We start from the raw sequence: 24,483 nt of genomic DNA, 5'->3' as shown, positions 1-24,483 counted from the left end.
AAATCAACTCTTTATGGATCACAGCTCTTTTCTTTTAAAGTGAAATATTTATTCAGCCTCTTGTCATGCCAAAATATTTTATGTATATACCACTATAATTAGCACACCCTCTCTAACAGGCAAAATTGTACATCAAATTATATTTCATGTTACCTGATTATGTAAAAATATAAAGTAAAAATGATTTTTCAATTCCATTTAATATTACTAATAAACAGCTCAGCAGTAGATATGAGGTACAAAATCATAGTAAAATATGACACAGGAAGAGCATAATGTAATTCCCACTTGTCATAATTTGTTATGAATATACAAAGGCAACTTGTTAAAATGTTGTGTTTACTAAGATTCTGGCAATTGCTTTTTGTAGTAAGACATAACATACCAGACCTGCCACTTGACTTGTTTATCATAAGTCTCAGCCTCAATATGAAGCTGTTTAAAAAAAAAAAAGTCAAAAGCCTGGGTTGCTTTTTTGTTTTGTTTTGTTTTTTACCTGCTACGTGTCTTGGCAAGTATGTCATTAAACACAGCAAGAAATTTAAGATAGCAAAAATCAAGAGTTAATAAAAGCTAAACATTACAACCTAAACAAAATTCATACAAAAATAACTATCACTGGTTACATAAAATATTCCTGACTAGTTAAAACTTAACAGTATAAAACATACATTTTAGAATATTTAGCAGTCAGGCTCAAAAAGTAGTGTCTATTTGAAATATTCCTCTCCAAAGCCAAACTGTAGTCAAAATTAATTCAAATGTTGTAAAACTTTCTAATGCTAAAAAACGTTCAGCATTATTGAAGTGGAGCTAAATTCCAGGCGCTTTGTGGCACTGTCATGCCGCAAAGGGCTGTTTCTTTGGTTCATTTAAAGCAGCAAATGAAAAATAAATAAATAAATAAACAAAGCAGCAAATGACAGAGTCCAAGAATGTCAGAGGGCAAGATTGCTATGCCCAGCTCTGACCTCCCCATGAAGCATGGCTATACGTCCACAAAAATAGGATGTGTGAGTATAAGAGGCATGCTATTCGGGGATCCCTGGGTGGCTCAGCGGTTTGGCGCCTGCCTTTGGCCCAGGGCGCGATCCTGGAGTCCCGGGATCGAGTCCCATGTCGGGCTCCCGGCATGGAGCCTGCTTCTCCCTCCTCCTGTGTCTCTGCCTCTCTCTCTCTCTCTCTCTCTCAATATCTATCATAAAAATAAATAAATGAATGAATGAATGAACGAATAAATAAATAAATAAATAAATAAATAAATAAATAAATAAATAGGCATGCTGTTCTGCCATCTGAAGAGGTTGCCCCCCCACAAAAGCTCCTTCCCCAGATAAATAAAAGTATATAAGGGGGGAAATTAAAATAACTTATCTATAGAGTACGGATTTTGAAATATCAATGTGATCCCTATTTCAAAAATGTTCTCTGGAGTCATTGGGTCATTTCTGATTACATCTTAATGATGTATCCAGATTCAACTTCTTTCATTTATCATGGCACACTTCTAGTCAAAAATGTTAACTTTATCCCCAAATATCTTAACGACTAGCACAACTGATAGTGTACTATCTCCCAGAGTTGTTAAGTCCTGGAAGAGAAAAAAATAGATGTTCAAGCAGCAGGCAACAATGATGGCCCTTTCACACAGCAGCATCTGTGTGGTACTGAATAGTCCAGGACTAATTCGAAAAATAGGAACATTCATGCATTTTTGTAATTATGTCTTGATTCTCACAGTTGAAATTTCCTTAAACATAGCTCTTTCTTTACAAGGGAATCCTGATTTTTCTTATAATGTTATGGCCAGCCAGGACTTGAACTGCAGCCTTCTTTTTCTCCTTACCATGTTTTATATGCTTCTTTTTCTTTTTCTTTTTTTTCTTACTGCTACTTTTTCTTCATTGCTTTCTTTTTTGCCCAAACCTCCTCAATATAATCTGATTCTGATACGTACTCCAGTGACAAAGGTTTATCATCAGAATTCATCTTTTTCTTTTTTTTTTACTGAGTCCTTTCATGTCCTTTTCTCATTTGCATACTTTGATGTATTTTTTAACAGTTTTTAAGATTTATTTATTTTAGAGCAAGGACATGAGTATACATACATGAGGGAGAGAGAGAATCTCAAGCAGACTCCTCGCTGAGCACAGAGTCCAACATGGGGCTTGATCCCAGGACCCTGGGATCATGACCTGAGCCAAAATCAAGAGCTAGACACTCAACTAACTGAACCACCCAGGCAGCCCTTGACTTCTTTTATAAATTATCCTTACTGTCCACTTCAGTTTCTGAAGTGGAGCTTTCAGAAAATTTATGTGAATGTTTCTTCTTTTTCCTGTTTCCTTGTTTTTTTATCCTCCTCTTCAGAATCTGAAGAACTACTAGAAGAATTGATAGAGAAGAAGATAAATACCTACCAGATTTCTTTTCTTTTATCTTTCTCTTTTTTTTTTTTTGGATGAGCTCTCACTTCCAGTTAGTAATTTCTCCCTGTGTTTTTCTAGTTCTTTCTTCCAGTTCTCATTCTTTTTTTTCTTCAAATTCAGCCAATGCCTTAGAGCTTTTTTCTTTTCTTCTACTTTTTCCCAGGTAGGCCCTGGTCAATTCAGATAATCTGGGATTGTTGACTCTGAAGGCTGGATTGAACCCCTTAATCTGGCCATTGCTGTTGGGTTCATGTAGGCCACCCGATTGTGTCACTTCCCCAGGGTGCAGGGCTAAAGATACGATCAGACACCAAGGGCAGTCAGGCCAAAGAGGCCACCGGAGAGGACCTGCTGCAGGACCTTCTGTCGACTTGTGATCACAGCTTTAAATGTGAAATGTAAAACTATAAAACTTTTAGAAAAAAAAATAGTGGTAGAACTTCACATCCTAAGGCTAAGCAAAAGGTTTTTAGACTCAACAACAAAGGGAAAAATCAATAAATTGGACCACATCAAGACCAAAAGCTTTTGTTCTGTGAAAGACCCTGGCAAGAGGATGAAAAAATAAGCTACATACTGAGAAAATATTTGAAAATCATTATTTCTAACCAAGCACTTGAATCTAGAATATAAGAATTCTTAAAATTCAATATTAGGGGCACCTGGGTGGCACAATCAGGTTAGCATCCAACTCTCAGTTTTGGCTCAGGTCCTGATCTCAGGATGGTGAGATTGAGCCCTGTGTCAGGGTTCACACTCAACATGGAGTCTGCTTAGGACACCCTCACCCTCTTCCTCTGCCCCTCCCCCACCTAAATAAATAAATAAAGCTTTTAAAACTCAGCATTCAAAAAGAAATACTTTTATTAAAAAATGGACAAAAGATATGAAGAGATAATTCACCAAGGAGAATATACACTATGGCATACAAGCTATATGAAAAGATACTTAGATTTAGTAATGCAAATTAAAACCAGAATGAGACATCACTGCATACCTATCAGAGTAGCTAAAATTAAAACAGTGATAATACCAAATGCTAGAGAGAATACAGAGAAATTGGATCACACATATATTCCTGGTGGGAAAGTAAGATAGTTTAGCCACTTGGAAGATAGTTCTGCATTTTCTTATGAAACTAAATTTGTACTTAATATACAACCCAGCAGTTGCATTATTGGACATTTATCCCAGAAAAATGAAAACCAGTGTTTACAAAGACTACCTATACACCAATGTTCATAGCACCTGTCCAGCAACATTAAGCAGCTTTATTCATAATAGTCCCAAACTAAAAACGACCCAAGTATTCTTTAGCAGGTAAATGGCTAAACTGTGCTACATGCATACATATCATAGAGTAACACTCAGAAATAAGAAACGAACTGTTGATACAACAATCTGGATAAATCCCAAGAAAATTTTGCTGAGGAGGGGGTAACAATCTTAGAAATTTACATACTGTATGATTCCATTTCTATAACATTTGAAAATTTAAATTTTAGACCAAAAATACAGATATATCTACTGAAGCTTCAACTTTTTTACTTTTCCTGACTGACCTCAAGACCCTCTTTTAAAAAGTCATCTGGGGGAATCCCGGGTGGCTTGGTGGTTGGGTGCCTGCCCTCAGCCCAGGGTGGGATCCTGGGGTCCCAGGATCAAGTCCTGTATCGGGCTCCCTGCATGGAGCCTACTTCTCCCTCTGCCTGTGTCTCTGCCTCTCCTGTCTCTGTGTCTCTCATGAATAAATAAATAAAATCTTAAAAAAAAAAAAAAAAAGTCATCTGGGAGTGCTTGGGTGGCTCAGTCATTTAAGTGTTCAAATCTTAATCTCAGTTCAGGTAGTGATGTGAGGTCATGAATTCAGGCCCTGCGTTTAAAAACAAACAAACAAACAAACAAACAAACAAACGCAGTCACCTGATTAGGTCAGGCCCACCTACACTCAAGGGGAGAGATTATATGGTGTACACACTAAGGTAAGGGGAATCTTAGATGTCAACCAGGGATTTAGATTGTTTGACTCCATAGAGGTTGAACTCTAGGCTTCAGTCAGACAATTTCAATTTGGTAATGTCTCCTAACACTAATTATAGATGAGATACATATATAAAATATTTGATTTGAAGTCTAGTACATATTATTTCTTGAGTTGTTTTAAGTTGAGATTGTTTTCAAACTGACATACCTTATTATTTCTGAATCTGATTGAACTTCAGGCTTTGTTGTGTAAAACTGAAAAATGATTAACATTTTTAAGATTTTTAGTGAAAATCTTAACTTATGCTACTGACATTTTTCCTATTTGGAAAGAGGGCTCTGTGCATATAAACAAGCTCTTGTGCTGGAGATAGTCGTGCTGTTGCCAATGCTGAGCTCTAGTTTTTTTCCTCCCAATGCCCTGTTGCTCCACCCTCTGAAAGCCACTGAAATGGTTTTAGAGCATTTCCTTCTAGAGGGATCTCTTACCCACACTTACTTTTTAAAGTACTAATTTTAAGTTTAAGAGTCAAAGATATGTTGATTTGCTGCCTGATTTGGGGGGCTCTTTACGTGGGCTAGATCACTTACTTGAATAAGATCCACTTATGAAAGCTATATTCAGGAGCACTTTTGAAAAAAAAACTATGGCATGTTCACCATTTAGTTTGCCAAGCTCTCCTTGAACAAGAAGGTAAGTTCTGTTGGAACTATGTCTTTTTGCTCTTTGGTAGAACTAACTGTAGTATTTGCAGGCACTTATCTAGACCTGTGGCATTGTGTGTTCTCGCTGTCTTCACATGACACTGGTTCTCTGTGGACTTGGGACCGTATGTGGCTGTATGTGTGTGGAGGGCTGAGCTTGTGTCTTCCTGGGCATGTGAAGTGGTGTGTTCAACAGAGGAGGCTTTGCGTTTCTGTACTGCTCTAATTTCCTCAGAGCCTTAGCTTTCCTAGATGTAGTTCATTCTTAAACACACCCATGCATACTTAGAGACTATCCAGATTCAGTAAAAAGGTAGAGACTAATTGAACGAAAAGAATAGGTGCAGTGTAGGCCATTCAGTTAAATTTTAGTTTGGCTTTCAGTGTAGGCAAAAGCCATTTTGTCCCTGTTTCTCATTTTTTAAAGCAAAATAATGAAGGAAATCTCATTCTTTACTCAGAATTCATGTAAACCTTGATGCTTTAAAAATGGTAATGTTAAACTCAAGTTCCTTCACTCTGAACCAGTCCCAGGATTCTTTTCCATAATTAGGAACAGATCAAAACTTTTAACTGCTAACTGAGGGAATTTGAAACCAACTATAAAAATCTTTGTAGATGCAGTTTAAAATTAAAAAAAAAAAAAAACCCACCCAGATTGAAAAGGCCTTGTGAGCAAGAGGGTGATGGGGGTATTGGGGTCAGTTGTGCCTGTTTTCTGGTGAGTTGCTCCTGTGGGTGAGCACCGCTCCCTCAGCCTCTGCTTTCTGAAAGCGATCCTGGATGTCCTCACCAAGAAGCAGGGACTCAGCAGGCATAGCCATGCCCATAGTTTGGGAGGGTAGGGATTCAAGATAGAGAATGGACAGGCAGACCATTTTTTGTGTAAGGTGGGAAGGTGGGCGGTGAAGCTCGGGTTCTGGCTTGTTAATGGCTCTGCAACAGAGGTTGTTATTGTAATGTGGAACTAATATTAAAGCCCTCTCCATGCCGGGTGTTTCATCTGCTGGTTTATGTAAGAGGCTAGTGTTCGCAAGTGAAGGCAGCACAGAATTTGTATTGAGAACTGAACATTCATTTAGACTTCAGAATTATGTTTATGAGTGCTAACAGGATTGCTCTCCTAAGCAAAGGATGTATGAAACTTTTATTAACTCAGATATACTTTTTTTTGTGACCACTTTATTGGAATATAATTCACATACCATACAATTCACCCATTTAAAGCACACAATTTAGTAGTTTTAGTATATTCACAGAGTTGTATGACCACGACCACAATAAATTTTGGAATATTTCCATCAGCCCAAAAAGAAATCCTGTACTCATTAGCAGTCACTCCCAATTCCTCCTTCCGCCTAGACCCTGGCAACCACCAGTCTGTGTTCTGTAGCCATAGACTTGCCTAGTCTGGCATTTTGTGTTAATTGGGTTACATAACATATGGTGCTTTGTGGCTGGCTTCTTTGACTTGGCATAATGTTTTCAAGATTCATCCATATTTAGTACGTTTGAGTTCTTAACTCTTCTTAAATATTGAATGATACTTTATTGTATGGATATGCCACACTTTGTTTATCTATTTTTCTGTTGATGGATACTTGGGTTGTTTTCACCCTTTTGCTATTATGAATAATGCCAGATACACTTTTAATGTTTATACTTTTGTATAATGATAATAATGGTGGTGTATGTACATACCTCCTGTTAGATATCTGTACCATAAGAGTCTTAAGAATGATAAAACTATGGAATACATTTAGAACTGAACTACTTAAAGTATAAATCTTTCTTTGTTTCAAAGTGGCATTTAAGGTTCTTGTACTACCTTGTGGTTTTTACTAGGATCATTATTTATTATTCCTCCTTCCTGAAAGCCTCTTCTCTTCTACTTTTCACCCATGGCTTTGGCTGTTGCTCCCTTGAATTTACTCTGGACCCTTTCTCCCTGGACAGTCTCATCCACACCATCTGTGAATACCACGTATGGTAGGGATGGGTAGATCTCCCTTGCTAGCAGATCTCTCCCATGATCTCCATAGCCAGGAGGCTTCCTTTAACATCTGTTCACTCCGCAGACTTTGTAGCCTTGAACGGATGAGAGTAGCTGTCAGATGCTGGGTGGCAGGCTGTGCCCCCATGTTCCTGGGAGCCCTGGGAGGAGAGGGGGGAGTATCTCGTGCCACCTGAGTCTGAGTGAGGATGGGCAGTGCTGAGTGGAGTCTCAGGGGCATGAGGTTGGAGAGCAGGGGTGTTTGGGCTGGGGAAAGGACATACCCAACTACTCCCAGTAGTTCTTGCAAGGGACTACTGGGAGTTTAGCAGAGGTAGAGTGGTAACGCTGTGACCAAGGTGCTGGAGAACTGGGCAGAGGCTGTCGTAAAGAGACTGGAGGCTTCAGCTGAGCGGTGGCAACTATAGCTTGAAAAGCACTGGGAGTTGCTGAAATGTAAGCCAAGAAGTGACTGAAGATGGGTATTTTCAAAAGACCCCTTTGGCATCAGTTGGGAGAATGGATTGGAAGGAGCTGGGCATGAGTTGGGGAGTCCAGGTAGAATTCTTGTTTAGAAACCCAGGGGAGGGGTCTGGTGACCCTCAGGCATATCCTTTAGAAACTTTCTTTCCTCATCTGTTTCTCTATCACTGTAGACTCTTGTCTGTCTTTTCACTCTACAAAGATTTCCTCAAGGGCAAGGACAGTGTCTTCTATTTCTGTGTCTTCAGTGTTGCAGCATAGTGTTGATCAGCAGTAGACACGTCGCAAATGTGTACTAGATGAATGTGTAGTTGTAGGTATATGGGAGCTTTTGGGCTGGTATCAGAACTTTGTTCTTTTTTGCAACTTTTCTGAAGGTGCTGACAGCTTTTTCTGATATTGTCAGAGTGATTGCCAACCAGTGCTAAGGTGCCAGCTAGGGTTGGAGAGCAAGAATTTGTCATGTCAGTCGGCACAGTCCTGTGTTAGAGGATTGAATTGCTCTTAGCATGTTGTCGTAAGAGTTGAGAGGTAGAAGAAAGGACAGAGATGAAAACATAAACATTCTAATTTTACAAACAGGATAGTTAAGAGGATATATATATTGAAATATTTAAGAATGAAATGATGGGGGAAGCCTGGGTGGTTCAGCAGTTAAATGCGCCTGGAGTCCTGGGATTGAGTCCCACATTGGGCTTCCTGCACGGAGCCTGCTTCTCCCTCTGCCTGTGTCTCTGTCTCTCTGTGTCTCTCATGAATAAATAAATAAAATCTTTAAAAAAAAATAATGAAATGATAGGTAACCTGGGATTTGCTTCGAAATAATATGATTGTGGGGAAAGTGGGTAGCCTGTGGATGAAACAAGACTGGACTTGAGCTGGTGATTATTACAGGTGGGTGTGACCACATTGAGTTCATTATCCTATTCTCTGTACTTTTTTAAAAGTTTAAAATTTTCCATAATAAAAAAATGAAAGATAAAACAGGTGATAGAAAAAAAATAAAGACCCAAGTGTATTATTTAACCTCCTGAAGGTAGCCTCAACTGGGTCTGCAGCCTAGGCTAGCTGGGACCTTAGCACATCAAGACCAGCTGGGATGTATCTTGGAACTGACCTTATCTTTTACTTTGCAGGAAGTGCACAGTATTTTACTAGGGTTTTACCAGTTATTGACTGCTGTTGGACAGTGTCTAGAACAGTCAGGAAGGAGTCAGGGACAAAACTCTGTCTAACACACCTCACACTGGTGAAATGGCGGGAGCTTCCCTGGGAGCCACTGACTTCACCTCCACGCAGGGTTGCAGAAGAGTCCTGATGGCTCCTCCTTGTGGGCAGTGAGGCCCAGGAAGCTGCCTTGCAGTGGCTTGCATGGCTACAATGTCTCCTGCTTTTTGCAGCTGCCTGTGGGTAACAGGGATATCCTTCCCCTGTATTAGAGGTGTTCTATCCATTTCCTGTCTCTGTTGGCATCCTTCTAGCACTGTCACCCTCAGAATGACAACATTGATGTAACTAGACTGGAAGGGGCAAGTGGGAACGGTGGCCTCAGTTACCCTCCTTTATAGTAGGAAGTCAGTAAGTGATGCCCAAAATGGCTAAGTCAAGAAATAGCAAATTAAAAAGAAAAAGAAAAAAAAAAACCTTTGGGATACCTGGGTGGCTCAGTGGTTGAGCATTTGCCTTTAACTCGGGGCATGATCCCAGGGTCCAGGATCGAGTCCCACATTGGGCACCTGTGGAGATACTGCTTCTCCCACTGCCTATGTCTCTGCCTCTCTCTCTGTCTCTCATGAATAAATAAATAAAATCTTTTTTAAAAATTAAAAAAAAAACTTCTTAGTGATAAAAAGATAACCCCCCAGAAGAACATTAAAAAAAAAAAACTGAAATAAAGGTGGGGGCCTCTGGAGAGAAACCTTGTGGAGAGGATGTAGGGAGCAGGAACCACTGCTTTGCATGATTAGCTGTTTGTTCTGGTAGCGATTTCAACCAAATGTATCTAGTTCTTAATGATTTTTAAATTATTAACGATCATGATAAGATGGAATAGGAATTCTGGAGAGTGGTGAAAAGAATGGCTGAAAGGCTCTGTGGGAAAGCAAGCACAGAGCACTATTGGGGTGGGAGGTTGGGTGTGCGCAGATGGTGAGTGTTAGCTTACACATCAGGAGTGAGTGGCTCAGTAGAATTAACTAGCCTTGAGGCTAGTATTTGTTCATCCATTCATTCACTTGTTTCCAAATACCTACCTTGTTGATTACACAAACATTAGAAATGCAATGTTAGAAATACACATGTTAGAAAAATAATTTGTGGTAGTTGGCTATAAGAAATGTCTTACTTTTATTTTTAGAGTGCCCTCCCTACCTTAGTTGATAAGAAATTCATTCCCAAAGAGTGCCATCACCTTCTCGCAGGAGCTATAGGAACCTTAGGGCTTACCCGTGCCCAGAGATCTGGGGCAGGCCTCTGATCTTCATTCACTGACTGATGCTCCCAGCACCCTGGCTTATGGCCCACAGGGTTGTTTGAAGGCAGCTGTCCTAATTCCCATGTGTGACAGGCTTGGCCATTGGGTACAGAATAGTCTGTGAGGTCCAAGAGCCTCCCCAGGCCTGCCATGCAGTCTCCTTATATTCCTTGGCACTTTCAAAACTAGAACATCTGCCCTGCTTCCATTTCCTGGCCTCAAAGTTTGGGTCATGCTTCTCTGTTTGTTTCAATGCGTTAACCTCTCTTTCTCTACCGTCACCTTCCCCCCCACTCCCAGTACCCACCATACCCCCATCCCTGGGGAAGATCCAGGTTAATTTCTTTGGGGGCCAAACCTTCTAAGTAAAAATGACACATTTTTTCAGCCCTATTCCTGAAACACTAAAGGAATTGTTTGGGGTAAGGAGCAGGGTAGATTTTTTTCCTTAATTCCTTGTTTCAGAATTTCCTAAAGTATGATCTTTGGACACTGGCATCAGAATCACCTGGGGAACTTAAAGCTTCAGGAGTAGGAATAGGGCCTACGACTCACACTTCACTGCAGGCTCTCCAGAGTTTGAGAACTATGGTCTAGTTCTTGGAATATGATGATGTTATTTGCTCTCTGGAGGTAGGTATATCTGCCTCTATGAGTGGTAGGGAATTGCCTTTCCATTCTTTCTCCTACAATGGTTAGAAAGTCAGAAATTGATTTTTTGTTGACAGAAGAGTGCAGGAATCTTTTTTTCCAGGACATCTCTGGATACACAGACATAGTACAAGGTGGAATATGACTGTCCCATACCCTGAGAAGGAAGCAGATTGGGCACTGGGAGTGTAGAGAAGAGAGAGCTGATTTCCAGCCGCTGAATGAGGAAGGGAGTGTTTAGGTGGGGCTGAGGTGGTGGCGGGGTACTGTAGGTGGGTGAGCAGAGCCCTCTGGTGATTGAAGGACCAAGTGCAGCAGTAGAGCAGTCTGAAAACCCGTGTTTGGCTAACGCACAAAATTAGTGCTTGGGAAATGTAGGTCCACCATATCTTACCCTAAATTCTGTGTCTAGCTGGGCTTCTGAGTTGTTTCTCAGATTTATTCAACACACCCAGAGGGTCCCCTGGGCAGGCACACCTTAATCAAACTTATTGCTGAGAGTAAGGCAAAAGCACCTTGTGGAAATGTAAGGGGACATAAATTCTAGGTTTGCTGGAGTGTGGGGGTGATCCCTACTGTTTAGAAAGGGAGAAGAATGACACTGAGTTTTATTTATAAATTGTAATGACATTTTCTTTTTCTGTAATAAGCATATCTTATTATAGGAAGTCCCTTTTATCTTCAGTGTCAAAAAAGCCACCAAATACTTCAATGTCTGTTTCAATGTTTATTTTATAAAAAATCATGGAAGAAAGACCTGATCAGAATATTGTCTTAAAAAAATGAAGTTCAAAGGCACGAAAAATGTTTAATTTTACAGTTAACAAAATTTAAGTTACGATTGCAACCATGAGCCAATTCTTAGAAGAAAGAAAACTCAATCAGGTCTTTCTTACTTTCAGGGGAAGGTGGAGGTCGGGTCATTGTTTTTCCAATTACCCTTTTCCTTTATTCAGCACATATTTATTAAACACCTCTTCCATGCCAGTCACTGCTTTAGGCACTGGAGACACAGGAGTCAGCAGCAAGGTCCCTGTCCTCACGGATCTTATTTTCTTTCTTTCTTTTTTTTTTTTTTTTTTTCGGATCTTATTTTCTAATGAAAGAAAAAAACTATAAGTAAATGGACATATAAGGGCTATGAAGAAAAATTGAGCAAGATAAGTAGAGGTGTGGCTTCAGTTGTGCAGATGGTGCTGGGAGCTTAGACAGCATTAACAGTCTTCACTTCAGATTTGATTGCATGCCATGAGTCAAGCACCTCATCAGTGTTCCCAGGGTCCTCTCTTAGTATCTTTGGAGTATCTTGAAGGACTTACATCTTTACCTTCATCCCTCTTCAGTTGATAACCCTGCTGGGTCTCCATTTACCAGTGATTCTGTGGGATCAGTTCTCCAACAGCACTTTCAGTAGAGTCTTGCCTTTGCTAGATTGCTTTTGCGGTTAGTTTGTATGTCTGGGGTCTGAGTCGGGGCAGCCCAATTCATGCTTGTTGTCCTAGTATAATTTTTTTTAAGATAGATAGATAGATAGATAGATAGATAGATAGATAGATAGATGATAGATTTATTTATTTATTTATTTATTTATTTATTTATTTATTTATGACAGACATATATATAGAGAGAGAGAGGCAGAGACACAGGAGGAGGGAGAAGCAGGCTCCATGCTGGGAGCCCGATGTGGGACTGGATCCCGGGACTCCAGAATCACACCCTGGGCCAAAGGCAGGCGCTAAACCGCTGAGCCACCCAGGGATTCCCTGTCCTAGTATAATTTTTAATAGCATTCCCTTTCTCTCTCAGAAGTTCTCAGTTTGGACAAGAAGCTCATCACTCTGTCAGTCAAATATTAATCAACTGTCATGGTGGGTGGGATGTTGAGCAAGGCTAAATGTTTCTAAGTGGTCAGTCTATTCATAAACAGTTTTATGTTAGGACTTTTGCTTCCCTACCAAACCTCATAACTGGAGACTTGGGTGAATAACATTTAACAAAAGAGGTCACCTTTTAGAGTAATGTGAGTCTTGGGTAGCAGCCACACTGGTGGCCAGTTTATATTGGTTCATTGTGGTTTTGAATTAGACATGAACATGGTGTGGCCCTGCTTCAGCAAGAAGGCTAAAGGTGGTGATCCCAGCACTGCGGAGTATTACGTGGCACAGGGCATACAGACACCTGGTAATTCTCAGAGGATGCTATTAGCATCCAAACTTTCTGGCATTCAACAGTAAAAGCATCTCAGGATCTCTTTAAGTATAAACACTGAGGACATACTAGTGCTTTAAAAGATTAAAATCTATAAACAGAATTGGACGCACTAGAATCGGTTTCCTTCTCGTTCTTTATGTTATAACCTAGAACCTTCATTTGTCAAGATTGAATAACATTGTTTAAATAATTATCCTTCACTAGTTTTATTAAAAAACTTTATGTGAGGGCAGTGGCCATATTCTTGAGGAGTCTTCTTACTAGTGACTAGGTACTATTTAAAAATTAAGGAAAAGCAAAGAATGTGAGTTTTTCCTTACCTATGGTATAAAGTCTATGTATCTTTGTTTCTGATTATAAATGGTAGCTAAAGAGACACCAGAACTGCAAATTCTGTGCCCCGTAGTGTCCTTAGCCTGAACAGGTAGTATTGGAACTTTATTTATGGAATGTCAAAATAAGACCATCAAAAAAGGCCATTACTGGAAACCTCTTCTGCCTCTTTGAGTCTGGCCATAAAAAGAATACAAAACATTGAATTGTCCCATTGCCAGTGTCTGGGTCCAGCACTTTTCTTGCTTTACCATAGGATGGGAACTGCTGCCTGGAAAGATAGGAAGTTGGGTGAGATTAGAAAAAGAAGCTGCTAATCATTTATTTCCCTGATTTTTGTCATACTCATGGTCTGTACTGGAGCAATTTTCACCTTATTCAATAAACGTTTTACTTACAGTACCATTGTCTCTGCAAGGAGAAGAGCTATATACCCTTTAAGAAAGTGAAGAATACACCATAACATCTGGCTAGTACCATGAGTATTATAAATAATAAAGACAGTTATATTTACTAATAAATCCTGACATGCTCATTTTTTTCATGTTCTAATAGCTCTGATAGCACAATGCATCTTCCAGCCAATGATTTTTAAAGTATCTTGTCATATAATTGGTAGTGTTTTTCCTTGATAGTATACAAAATGTCTATTTCTGTCAGTGGTGTCTTAGATGATCTACATTAGGGATTTTTTTATATTCTTGGTATAAAACTATTAACTGTATAATAAAATTATTTAGGTCCCAACTGGTGTTATATTGACTGTCAAATGATACTCAATGTAGTCAAATGAGATACCTTTTTTTAATAATAATAATTTTAAAAAGGACACTGTCCTGAAGTGAGTTTTCACTGAGCACGTAAGTATCAAAGAGATGAAGGGCACAGATGAGGCTCCTTACCTTGGGGTGGATCCAAGAACTTGAACTTGAAGCAAACAAGGAGAGCATTTTGTCCAGAGAAAGGCACAAGGAGGTAGCAAGCAGACTGGCTTGCCTGGCATTGGGGTTTTCATGTTGGGATCTGAGAATTCTTCTAGGTCACACTAAAAGAACTTAGATCTGGTATCAAGAGCAGAGAGGTGGGTGCCCTGGGAGTTTGCCTTGAAGCCTCAGAATATTGCTTTTGGGCTGGCAGTTAAGCCAGAAAAGAAAGAGATGAGCCACTTGCCCTCAAGAAAAACAATTTCATTAATCTCTTCTTGAACATTTCCAGTGTGTCTCTTAAACTGAGAAGGCCAAGTTTGCCAGTGCTCCTGTGTAGCCTACCTCCTCACACTACCTGTTTCTCCCTCACAGATCGCCTTCTCCCAGCACAGCAATTTTATGGACCTGGTACAGTTCTTCGTGACTTTCTTCAGGTAATTTCACTTCTACAAACTATATCTTCTCTTTTGATTCAGGTACTTAATCCCCTTAATTATCAACGTACAGAAGATAATTGAGTAATCCTGTGTTGGCACAACAGATCAAACTAACTTTATAGACCTTTCTGAAAAGTTACGTGCAATAGTGTAAATTCAGCCTAACCTGATAAATGAAAACATTTACTTTGTACATTCTGGCTTTAGGGGACAGCTTTTCCTGTACTCTGTACTAAAATACAGATAAATCTGGTTCTTCATTTGGGGAGATTTCAGGGTTGAAACAACAATTAATAATGATCACTGATATGTGCTACAGATACACTTCCTCTTGTTCAAGGATTATTCTGGTGATTATCCAGAGTTTTAAAGCTAAAAGTGACTTGTTAGGCCTTGGGATTCTTTTATTTTTATGGTTTTTTTTTTTTTAAGTTTAATTTTATTTTTATGAAAATACTGTCTACGCATAATTGAAAAAAATACATGCTTCAGTGCTCATAAGAGAAAGTAGGAGCATCCTGCCCCACACCTTGCCATTCTTCACCTTCCCTAAGTTTAAATTATTTTAGCTATTTTTAACTTCTCTATGCTTACACTATTTCTTGATTTTTCAGTTCAGTTTATCTTTTGATGTCCCACTGTAGATGAGGATTTATTATCCCATGTAACCTCACCCAGCAACTCCTCACACACTATGAGTACAAACAAAATCCCCTTCCTATCCCCTCATAAAGTTAGATCACAGTGCTTGCCTGAATCACTGCTCTCTGTTATGTTGTTATAACTGTAAAACCCCTATTCACAGCTGAGTTGAACTATGATTGTTCTTACCCATTTTTTGGATGGGTGGGGCATCATTCTTTTCTTACCCTAATTTTGATTTTTTTAGTTGTTTGGTTTTCTTACCCTAATTTTTATTTTTTTAATTGTTTGGTTTTCTAAGAGGTTACCCCTGATTTATCCCTGTACTCTGACAGAATGGGAAAATCTGTCTGGGTCAAACACAAGTAAGTACTGACCTGGTTTTAGTTTCTCTTGGAGATGTCTGCCCTAAAACCCTCCAACTTTTTGCTCCCAGGTGTACTACTAGTTCTTGAGGCCTGCTGTATGATTGTCATCTTGGGAATTTCTTTCGCCTTCCTTTTTTTTTTTTTTTTTTTTTAATTTTTTATTTATTTATGATAGTCACAGAGAGAGAGAGAGAGGCAGAGACATAGGCAGAGGGAGAAGCAGGCTCCATGCACCGGGAGCCCGACGTGGGATTCGATCCCGGGTCTCCAGGATCGCACCCTGGGCCAAAGGCAGGCGCCAAACTGCTGCGCCACCCAGGGATCCCCTCGCCTTCCTTTTATATTGAAATCTGTTTCCTGGATCTTGTGTCTTCATCTCTCTATTTATTTCCTCTTTTTTTTAATGTTATTTATTTATTCATGAGAGAGAGAGAGAGACATAGGCAGAGAGAGAAGCAGGCTCCATGCAGGGAGCCCAATTTGGGACTCGATCCCGGGACTCCAGGATCATGCCCTGGGCAGAAGGCAGGCACTCAACCACTGAGCCACCCAGGCGTCCCTTGTTTCCTCTATTTAGTGGGGCACATTCTCCAGGAGATTTTTGAGAAAAGGTACAGGGAAGGTAACTTTTCTGTAACCTACTCTGAAAAGTTTTTAATTTTTACCCTCCCATTTGATCAAAAGTTTGCATACAGAATTCTAGGTTGGAAATAATTTTCCACTAGAATTGAGAAGGCATTATGCTGTTTCTTCTAGCTTCCAGTATTAATATTGAGAAGACTATTGCCATTATAACTCCCAATCTTTGCATGAGATCTATTTCTCTCTTTTAAAAATGTATTAAAGTATATTATAAAATCACAGAAACACTTATAAGTATCTAGCTCAGTGAATTATCACAAATTGAACACGTACTTTAGAAGCTCCCGTTTCATCAATCACAACTGCCTTCTTCCCCCAAAGTAACTATTTACCTGACTTCTAAAATTATATATTGTATTTGCCCATTTAAAAAATTTATGTCAAATCACTGCAGAAATTTTAAAACAGTTTAATCAAAAAAAATTAAAAACTTGTGGGATATAGTTAAAGTTGTACTTAGAGGGTATGGCTTTAAATCTGTGGTTCTCAACTGTAGCTGCACAGTAGAATCACTTGAGGAGCTTCTGATGCCCAGACTAGTCACATCAGAATCTCTGGGGATGGGACTCAAGCATTTGAAAGCTCCCCAGGTGATTGCAACATGCAGCTAAGGTTGAGGATCACTGCTTTTTCTTGGGGCGGGGGGGGCGGGGGGGATACCTTTCTCAATAAGTCAGAAAAAGAACTAATTAAATCTAAAGAAAGTAGAAGAAAGCAATATAAATAGAGTAAAATTAATGATGTAGGGGAAGAAGTACAGTAGAGAGGATTAAAAGAACCACAAAGTTGGATCTTTGAAATAATAAGAATAATATTGATAAACCCTTGGCAAGATTGACCAAGAAAAAAGAGAGAAGAGATAAAGTCAGAAACGTAACAGGAGGCATTACTCCAAATCACACAGACAATTAAAAAAAAAAAGACAATTTTTTCCTCCATAAGAATATTTTATGAGCAACTTTGTGCAAATAAATTTGAAAACGGAACAGATGGAGTAGACAATTAGAAAAACAAAGAATATATACTACTTACTGAAACTGATACAGAATAGGAACTTGAATACTGAATAGCCCTATATCTGTTTAAAAACAATATATAATTTAACATTTTCCCACAAAGATAACTCTAGGCCCAGGTGGCTTTATTGGTAACTTACAGCCTTTTAAGAAAGAAATGTCATTAGTAACCAAATCTTCTAGAGAACAGAAAAAAAAAGGAATACATCCCAATTCGTTTTATGAACTTAGCATAACCTGACAAGAATATTATGAGAATGGAATTTACAAGCCAGTCTTATGAATGAATGAAGAAGCAAAAATCCACCTGTAATACAAAAAGGCAACTATACTGTGACCTAGTTGGGTTCATTCCAGAAATTGCAAATTTGATTTAGCATTAGAAAATCAATCCATGTTATTTACATTAATTGCTTAATAAGGGAGGAGAATAATATGGTCATCTTAATCAATGAGGATAAGCATTTGATAAAGGACCAATATATAAAGCAAAAAATAAAACCAAGTTCTTTTTTTTTTTTTTAAAGATTTTGTTTATTCATGAGAGACACAGAGAGAGCCAGAGACATAGGCAGAGGGAGATGCGGGCTCCCTGCAGGAAGCCTAATGTAGGACCCCAGGATCATAACCTGAGCCAAAGGCAGACACACAACCACTGAGCCACCCAGGTGCCCCAACAAACCACATTCTTAATAGTAAGATGTTATAAACTTTCCCTTTGAGTTTGGGAACAAGGCAGAGATTCTATCAGAGCCACTTGGCTGACTCAGTCAGTGGAGCATGAGACTCTTGATCACAAGGTCGTAAGTTGAAGCCCCACATTGGGGCATAGAGCCTACTTAAAAAAAAAAAAAAAAATTCCATCTGTTATTTCATTCAACATTATGGCAAAGATTCTAGTCAATACAGTAAGACAAAAATAAAATACATAAGAATTGGAAAAGAAAAAAAATCATCATGCAACAGTGTGATTGTATTTATAGGAATTCAAAAAAAATCTGCAGAAAAAATATTAGAATTGATAGGTGAATTCAAAATTGCTAGACACAAAGGCAATATTAAAAAATTAGTTCTGTGTTGTACAGAAGCATACATCTTTTGCAGCTCTTATTGGTAAAGGCAGATGCTGGCATGAAAACCATATAATTAATTGTATTTCCCATAGTGAGCCATTAGGTGCCCTCCCCTTTCGACCATGAAAGCAATCCCTTCCTGAGTGATGCTGGGGAGCAGATGGCCTCGCGTTAAGATTCAGCCACGTCCTGATGGGCCCACTTCTGTCTGCTATAAACTGTAGCCTTTAGTTTTTGGATGATGATGACATCTCCACCAAGAAGTAACTGTTGCGTCCCTCCAGTCTTGGAGGGAGAGAAAAGAATCTGACAAAAGCATTCAGTGTTTCTAGGGGGATAAGTCAATTACATTTCTATATTGCACTAACAAAAAATGAAATTTACGTGTTTGTGTTACTTCAGTAAATGAAATTGTTCAAAATTACAGCATAACAGAATCAAGAAAGAATTACCAAGAAAAAAATGGAGAGGGCAGGGAGACAGTCTACTGACAGTCTGCTTTTTCAAACTCCAGTGATCAGTGAGGCACTGGCACAAAATCAGATTAACCAGTGGAATATGTACATAACCAAGGAAACAAAGTTTAAAAGCCTCAGATTTGTTGGTGATGTGAAGCCTCAGATTTGTTAGTGATGTGAAGATTTGTTAAAATCTGTGAAGCCTCAGATTTGATATGATGAAAAACTAAATATAAATAAAAAGTAGACAGTTATAAACAAGAAGCTTAAAAGAGTAATATAGACTTAATAGCCACCAGTCACATGTAGCTCATGAGCTCTTGAATATAGCTAATGTGACTGAGAAACTGAATTTTTCATTTTACCTAATTTTAACTGATTTAAATATAATTTTTAAAAATAAGTAAATAAATTTGCTACTTGATTCAGTTACCAGAGAACTTGTGTGTTTAGAACAATCTGGATATGTGAATCTACTTTTTCAAATGTAAATGTTATGAAATTTAAATATAGTAGATCAAATATTTTCTGATAAAAATTTAGTGTCCAAATTGAGATGTGCTTATTATAAAATATACACTGGATTTTGAAGACTTAATCGAATATTAGAACATAAGATATCTCAATTTTTATATTAGTCATGTGTTCGAATGATGTTTTGGCGATCTTGGGTTAAATAAAACTTATTTTATTAAAATTAATTTCACCTGTCTTTTTTTTTTTTTTTTTTTCGCTGTGGCTCATAGAACTTTTAAAAATACTTATGTGGCTCACATTAAATTTCTGTTGAACAATGACCTATATAAAGTAAAGGGAAAATTTTTTAGGGACAACATAAAAAGATATGATAAAATAATGCTAAACTAATCCCAAGGATTTGAAAACAAAATAGTTAAGATTTCATTCAGACTTTTAAAGTAGAAAATCAGCATAAAGATAATTCTCTTTTTTTGTTTGTTTGTTTTTAATTTTTATTTATTTATGATAGTCACACAGAGAGAGAGAGAGAGAGAGGCAGAGACATAGGCAGAGGGAGAAGCAGGCTCCATGCACCGGGAGCCCGATGTGGGATTCGATCCCAGGTCTCCAGGATCGTGCCCTGGGTCAAAGGCAGGCGCTAAACCGCTGCGCCACCCAGGGATCCCTGAAGATAATTCTCTTATTATAAATACCAAAAGTAGTTTATGTTCATTGTAAAATTTCATGTAAAAACTAAAATTCAAACTTCCCCTAATCCTCCTCTTTAGAAATTATCACTGTTAATATTTTTTTTTAAGATTTTGCTTTTCTTTTTTTTTTTTTTTTAATTTTTATTTATTTATGATAGTCACAGAGAGAGAGAGAGAGAGAGAGGCAGAGACATAGGCAGAGGGAGAAGCAGGCTCCAGGCACCGGGAGCCCGACGTGGGATTCGATCCTGGGTCTCCAGGATCGTGCCCTGGGCCAAAGGCAGGCGCCAAACTGCTGCGCCACCCAGGGATCCCAACTGTTAATATTTTGATGTATGTGTTTCCACAATTTTTTCTCTTTGCATATACACTGCACACAAGTTGTGGTTTTTCTGATTCTTTGGTTTATAAAATGGGTTCCCTCCTTACATGTTGTTCTATTGTTTTTTCACTCAGTGTTCTATGGGTAACTTTTCCCATGTGGGGATTCACTTAACTTTTAAACAGCTTTTTTCGTAGTACAAATACCATATTTTCTTTTGACTGACTCTTAGATTGTCCTCAATTTTTGTTACATTATATGCTTTTACTTTTTTCTATGATGATCTCTCTGGGATAGTTTTTTTTTGTCCTATAATTGCTATATCAAAATGCAGAAACACTGCCATGGCCCTTAAGAATAGTTTCATGAATTTACACTCCTAAAAGCTGGAATACAATTTCTCTTGCTATTTCCACCTATTTATCTTATTAGTTCTCAGCAACACTAGAAATTGTCATTATTTTTTATTTCATTAGTCTCGAAGGTATCACTGATATTTTAAATCTGGATTTCTTTAATTATGACTGACATTTACTGATGTCTTCCAATTCTTGTTTTGAAATACCGGTCCTTATCATTTGTTCATATTTCTATTGGGATATTTGCCTTTTTCTTGCTGAAATTTAGGACTTTGTTTTATTTTGCAACTATTAACAGGTGTGTGTGTGTTCACTTGTTTGTCTTCAGACCCCATTTATGGTATTTTCCAAGCAGGTCTCTTAGTCCTTCCCTGTTTTCTTCATGGGTATTTTACCTGTTTGTCTTTTCATGTTTAGGTGTTCCTATGTCCATCTGGAATCTGTTTGAGTATTACTTTACTATATCCTTCAGAAACTTGTCAGTGAATTAGGACGAGATACTAATGGCTTCAACTCAAAGGCCACACCATCTATTAGGCCAGGAACTCACTATGTCATTCCCTTATTTAGAGAATGCTCAGCATAGCTCATTGGAGCTGAGTGGGTAGCACAGAACCTCTGTGTCAAATGAGGTAATGCCAGTAACATGGAGTGCTGGAATTTTGATGAAACGACTTCCCATTCACAAAAAAAAAAATCTCTTCATTCCACAGAAGTATAGATTCCAAAAGAAAACTGCCCTCTCTGATGTTACCACATAAAATTAAAATCCCAAGATCCCTTCCCACTCCTCCAGCAGTTTTTCATTCTACTTAGTGCTGGGCAACCAAGAGTCACTGACATGAGCCACCTGCCATATTCTTTCATTTTCCTTTTGTTCTGTGTTCTAGGTGAGCTCTGTAGCAGTTTTTCTAGCTCATTAATTTAATATAAAATTGGATCTGTTTGTTTTGTTGAGCCCATCTGATAAAGACTATTTTTTATTTTAACATTTGCATTTTCTCCCAGAGTGGGGCCAAAACATCACTCTATATTCTTGCAGGTTCAGTATTTCATGAGACTTTGTCCTGTAGTGACTCCCACCAGATTATGGGCCCCTCCAAGATAGCCATCATTTCCTTCCTTGTTGACCATGTGAGCTGCAGGGCCTGGAGGAGGGGTGGTGGACTCAACTTGGTTCTCCTCTGTGTTTACCTCAAAGATACTTACCCAGTCCCACTGACCTGTCATAGTCTTACTCCTTCAGAACCCAACGCAGTTGCCTACTCCCTGAAGTCTTCTGACACATTCACTCCAAAGTCCATCCCTTTTGAAACTCTGCCCTACTCCTATTCCCATTATAGCACTTAATCACCCTTTAATGCAATTGTGCAGCAGTCTAGAGTTTCATCAGCTCATACATAGATGAACCTACATACAAACTTTGACATACAAAGATTAACAGGGCCAGTTAGAACCCTCTCCTACAAGTTTAAAATTGGGTTTCAGAGCCTGAAACAATTACTTCATGTCTTGCAGTGCTGTCTGTCCCTAGAACTCCCTGGGAAGCTTAAAAAGCAGCAGCAGCAGCAGCAGCAGCCTGGATCCTATGCCCCAGAGATGCTGATTACATTGGTTTCCTATGGAACCCGATCTGATCCTTGTGATATTTTAAAGACTCTCCAGTGATTCTTACATTCATTTGGCATTGAGAAACCCAGAATTAGCGGAAAGTTGTGTGAATTCAGAGCCTGGGGCCTTATTACATCCATCCACATGCAAGCTAAAACAATAGGAGGTCAGATGGGAAAGAATTTCATGTAATTCCCAAGAGGATAGGACCATAGCTTCAGCTGGCAGCTTCATGATTCCAGTTCCTACAAGAGCTGGCTGCTTTAAGGTCTAAGAGAACCCCACAGTCATTCCCCCACAGCCATCTAAGTGGCCTCTGAGGTAGTGGTTATCTGGGATTTAAATTCTAGATTGTAATTATTTTACATTATATAGGAACAATTTTTGTAAGTTTTACCTTTTTTTTTTCCTTGCACTATCTTATGTGTCCCATGTCTTCCCCTTTGTTGGATATTGCTGTTGTGCAAGACTTAGGAGTTCATTGAGAAAGGACCTGAGAAAGAATTTGATACTGGGGATGAGGAGGAGGGGATGGTTCTATAGAGTCTTGAGCTTTGCAACACTGTCTTCTGTCTCTTTGCTTGTTTCCCCTCCTTCAGTTCTTTTTTTTTTTTGAATTCTAGAATTCTCTATTCAATTAATGAGAGGGATTCCAGATCTGTCCTTTATATTTCTTTACTGAACCCACATATTCTTTCATTTTCCTTTTGTTCTGTGTTCTAGGTGAGCTCTGTAGCAGTATTTTCTAGCTCATTAATTTAATCCAAAATTGGATCTGTTTGTTTTGTTGAGCCCATCTGATAAAGACTGTTTTTTATTTTAACATTTGCATTTTACTTCTAATATGTTTTTCCTTATAACTTGAGTCCGTTTTATGAATGCAGTTTCCTCTCATATTCCTTTGTGAGATTAATATTTTACTTTGAAGTCTTATTTTGTGCTCTTATTAATACCTCTCCTCAGATGTTTGGGTTGTTTTTTTTTAAGATTTTATTTATTTATTCATAATAGACACAGAGTGAGAGAGAGGCAGAGACACAGGCAGAGGGTGAAGCAGGCTCCATGCAGGGAGCCTGACGTGGGACTCGATCCTGGGTCTCCAGGAGCTGAAGGCGGCGCTAAACTGCTGAGCCACCCAGGCTGCCCAGATGTTTGGGTTTTGTTTTGTTTGATATCTCTCTTCACACTGTTGGTTTCCTTGAGATATCTGCCCTTGTTTTGTGTTGAAGATTGCTGTTTGCCTGTGTGTGAATGCTGTTTCTGTGTGTCACAGCCTCCAGTGTGTGTGGAGTAGGGGCAGAACATGCTGTTGGGTGGGCTGTACTGTTAGTTTGTCTTCTGAATGAGGGAGCAGCCATCCTGTCTGGCCTCCCTGGCCCCAGGCCCAGAACTTACTGCCTTAAGGCCTGTCTCCAATTGCTCAGCACTGACAGAGAAGGGGGAAGAAGCCAGCTGGTACGGCCACTCTGAATGTGGCTCCCCTTGATCACTCTGGCAGTTCCCCTCCCTCCTTATGTCCATAAGGGGCTTAGAGCACATTTGGTTTTATTTTACTTTGTTTTTTTGTTCAAATTTTTAAAAAGCTTTGTTTAAAGCAATTTTAGGTTTTACAACAAAACTAGAGAAGAAGGTATAGAGATTTCCCATAGACCCCCCTGCCTCCAAACATGTACAGCCTCTCCTGTTATCAGCATTACCCCCCAGAATTGGACATTTCCTACTAAGGGTGAACCTACATTGACACATCATAATCATCCAAAGCCCAGAGTTGACCTTAGAGTTCACTCTTGGTGTTGGACATTCTATGGGTTTAGACAAATACGTCATGACATAGATCCAGCATCATAATATCATGCAGAGTATTTTCACTACCCTAAAAATCCTTCTGTTGGAGACCTTTTTGCTTTCCAGCCCTCTCTAATCTGACTTCCATCCCCACACCCCACCTAAATTTGTGTATGTATGGAAGGCAGCAAGAACATCTCTATTGCCAAATCCAAAAGATATTTTTCAGTTTGCATCTTTTTCATTCTCAGCAGTAACAAGCAACTGACCACCCATCACTGACACTCTTCTGGCCTTCTCTGACCCCAGACTGCCCTGAGGCCACTCTTCTGTTGAACTTTTCTGACCAACCTCTTCCTGTTGATGTTCTTCCAGAGCTTAACTCTGGCCATCTTCTCATTCTGTATTCCTGGT

At 39.0% G+C, this 24,483-nt stretch overlaps 1 protein-coding gene and 1 pseudogene across 3 annotated transcripts in view; one reads left to right on the top strand and one right to left on the bottom strand.

The window, feature by feature from the left end:
- Positions 1-24,483, top strand: part of ATRN (attractin) — a 161,605-nt gene that overhangs the window by 113,725 nt on the left and 23,397 nt on the right. For 2 of the 3 annotated variants that reach the window (XM_077872383.1, XM_077872381.1), the window contains exon 25: positions 14,560-14,621. In XM_077872383.1, the coding sequence (XP_077728509.1) occupies positions 14,560-14,621 (62 nt within the window). Of the gene's footprint in view, positions 1-14,559; positions 14,622-18,457; positions 19,525-24,483 lie in introns of those variants that run through there. The other variant, XM_077872382.1, reaches the window with a different exon arrangement.
- Positions 1,508-10,218, bottom strand: LOC144298890 (uncharacterized; annotated as a pseudogene).

Source organism: Canis aureus, chromosome 26 (assembly GCF_053574225.1).
Source record: "Canis aureus isolate CA01 chromosome 26, VMU_Caureus_v.1.0, whole genome shotgun sequence".
NCBI classification, from domain to species: domain Eukaryota; kingdom Metazoa; phylum Chordata; class Mammalia; order Carnivora; family Canidae; genus Canis; species Canis aureus.
Note: the sequence above shows the minus strand (reverse complement) of the source record. Positions and strands in the feature narration are given on the sequence as shown.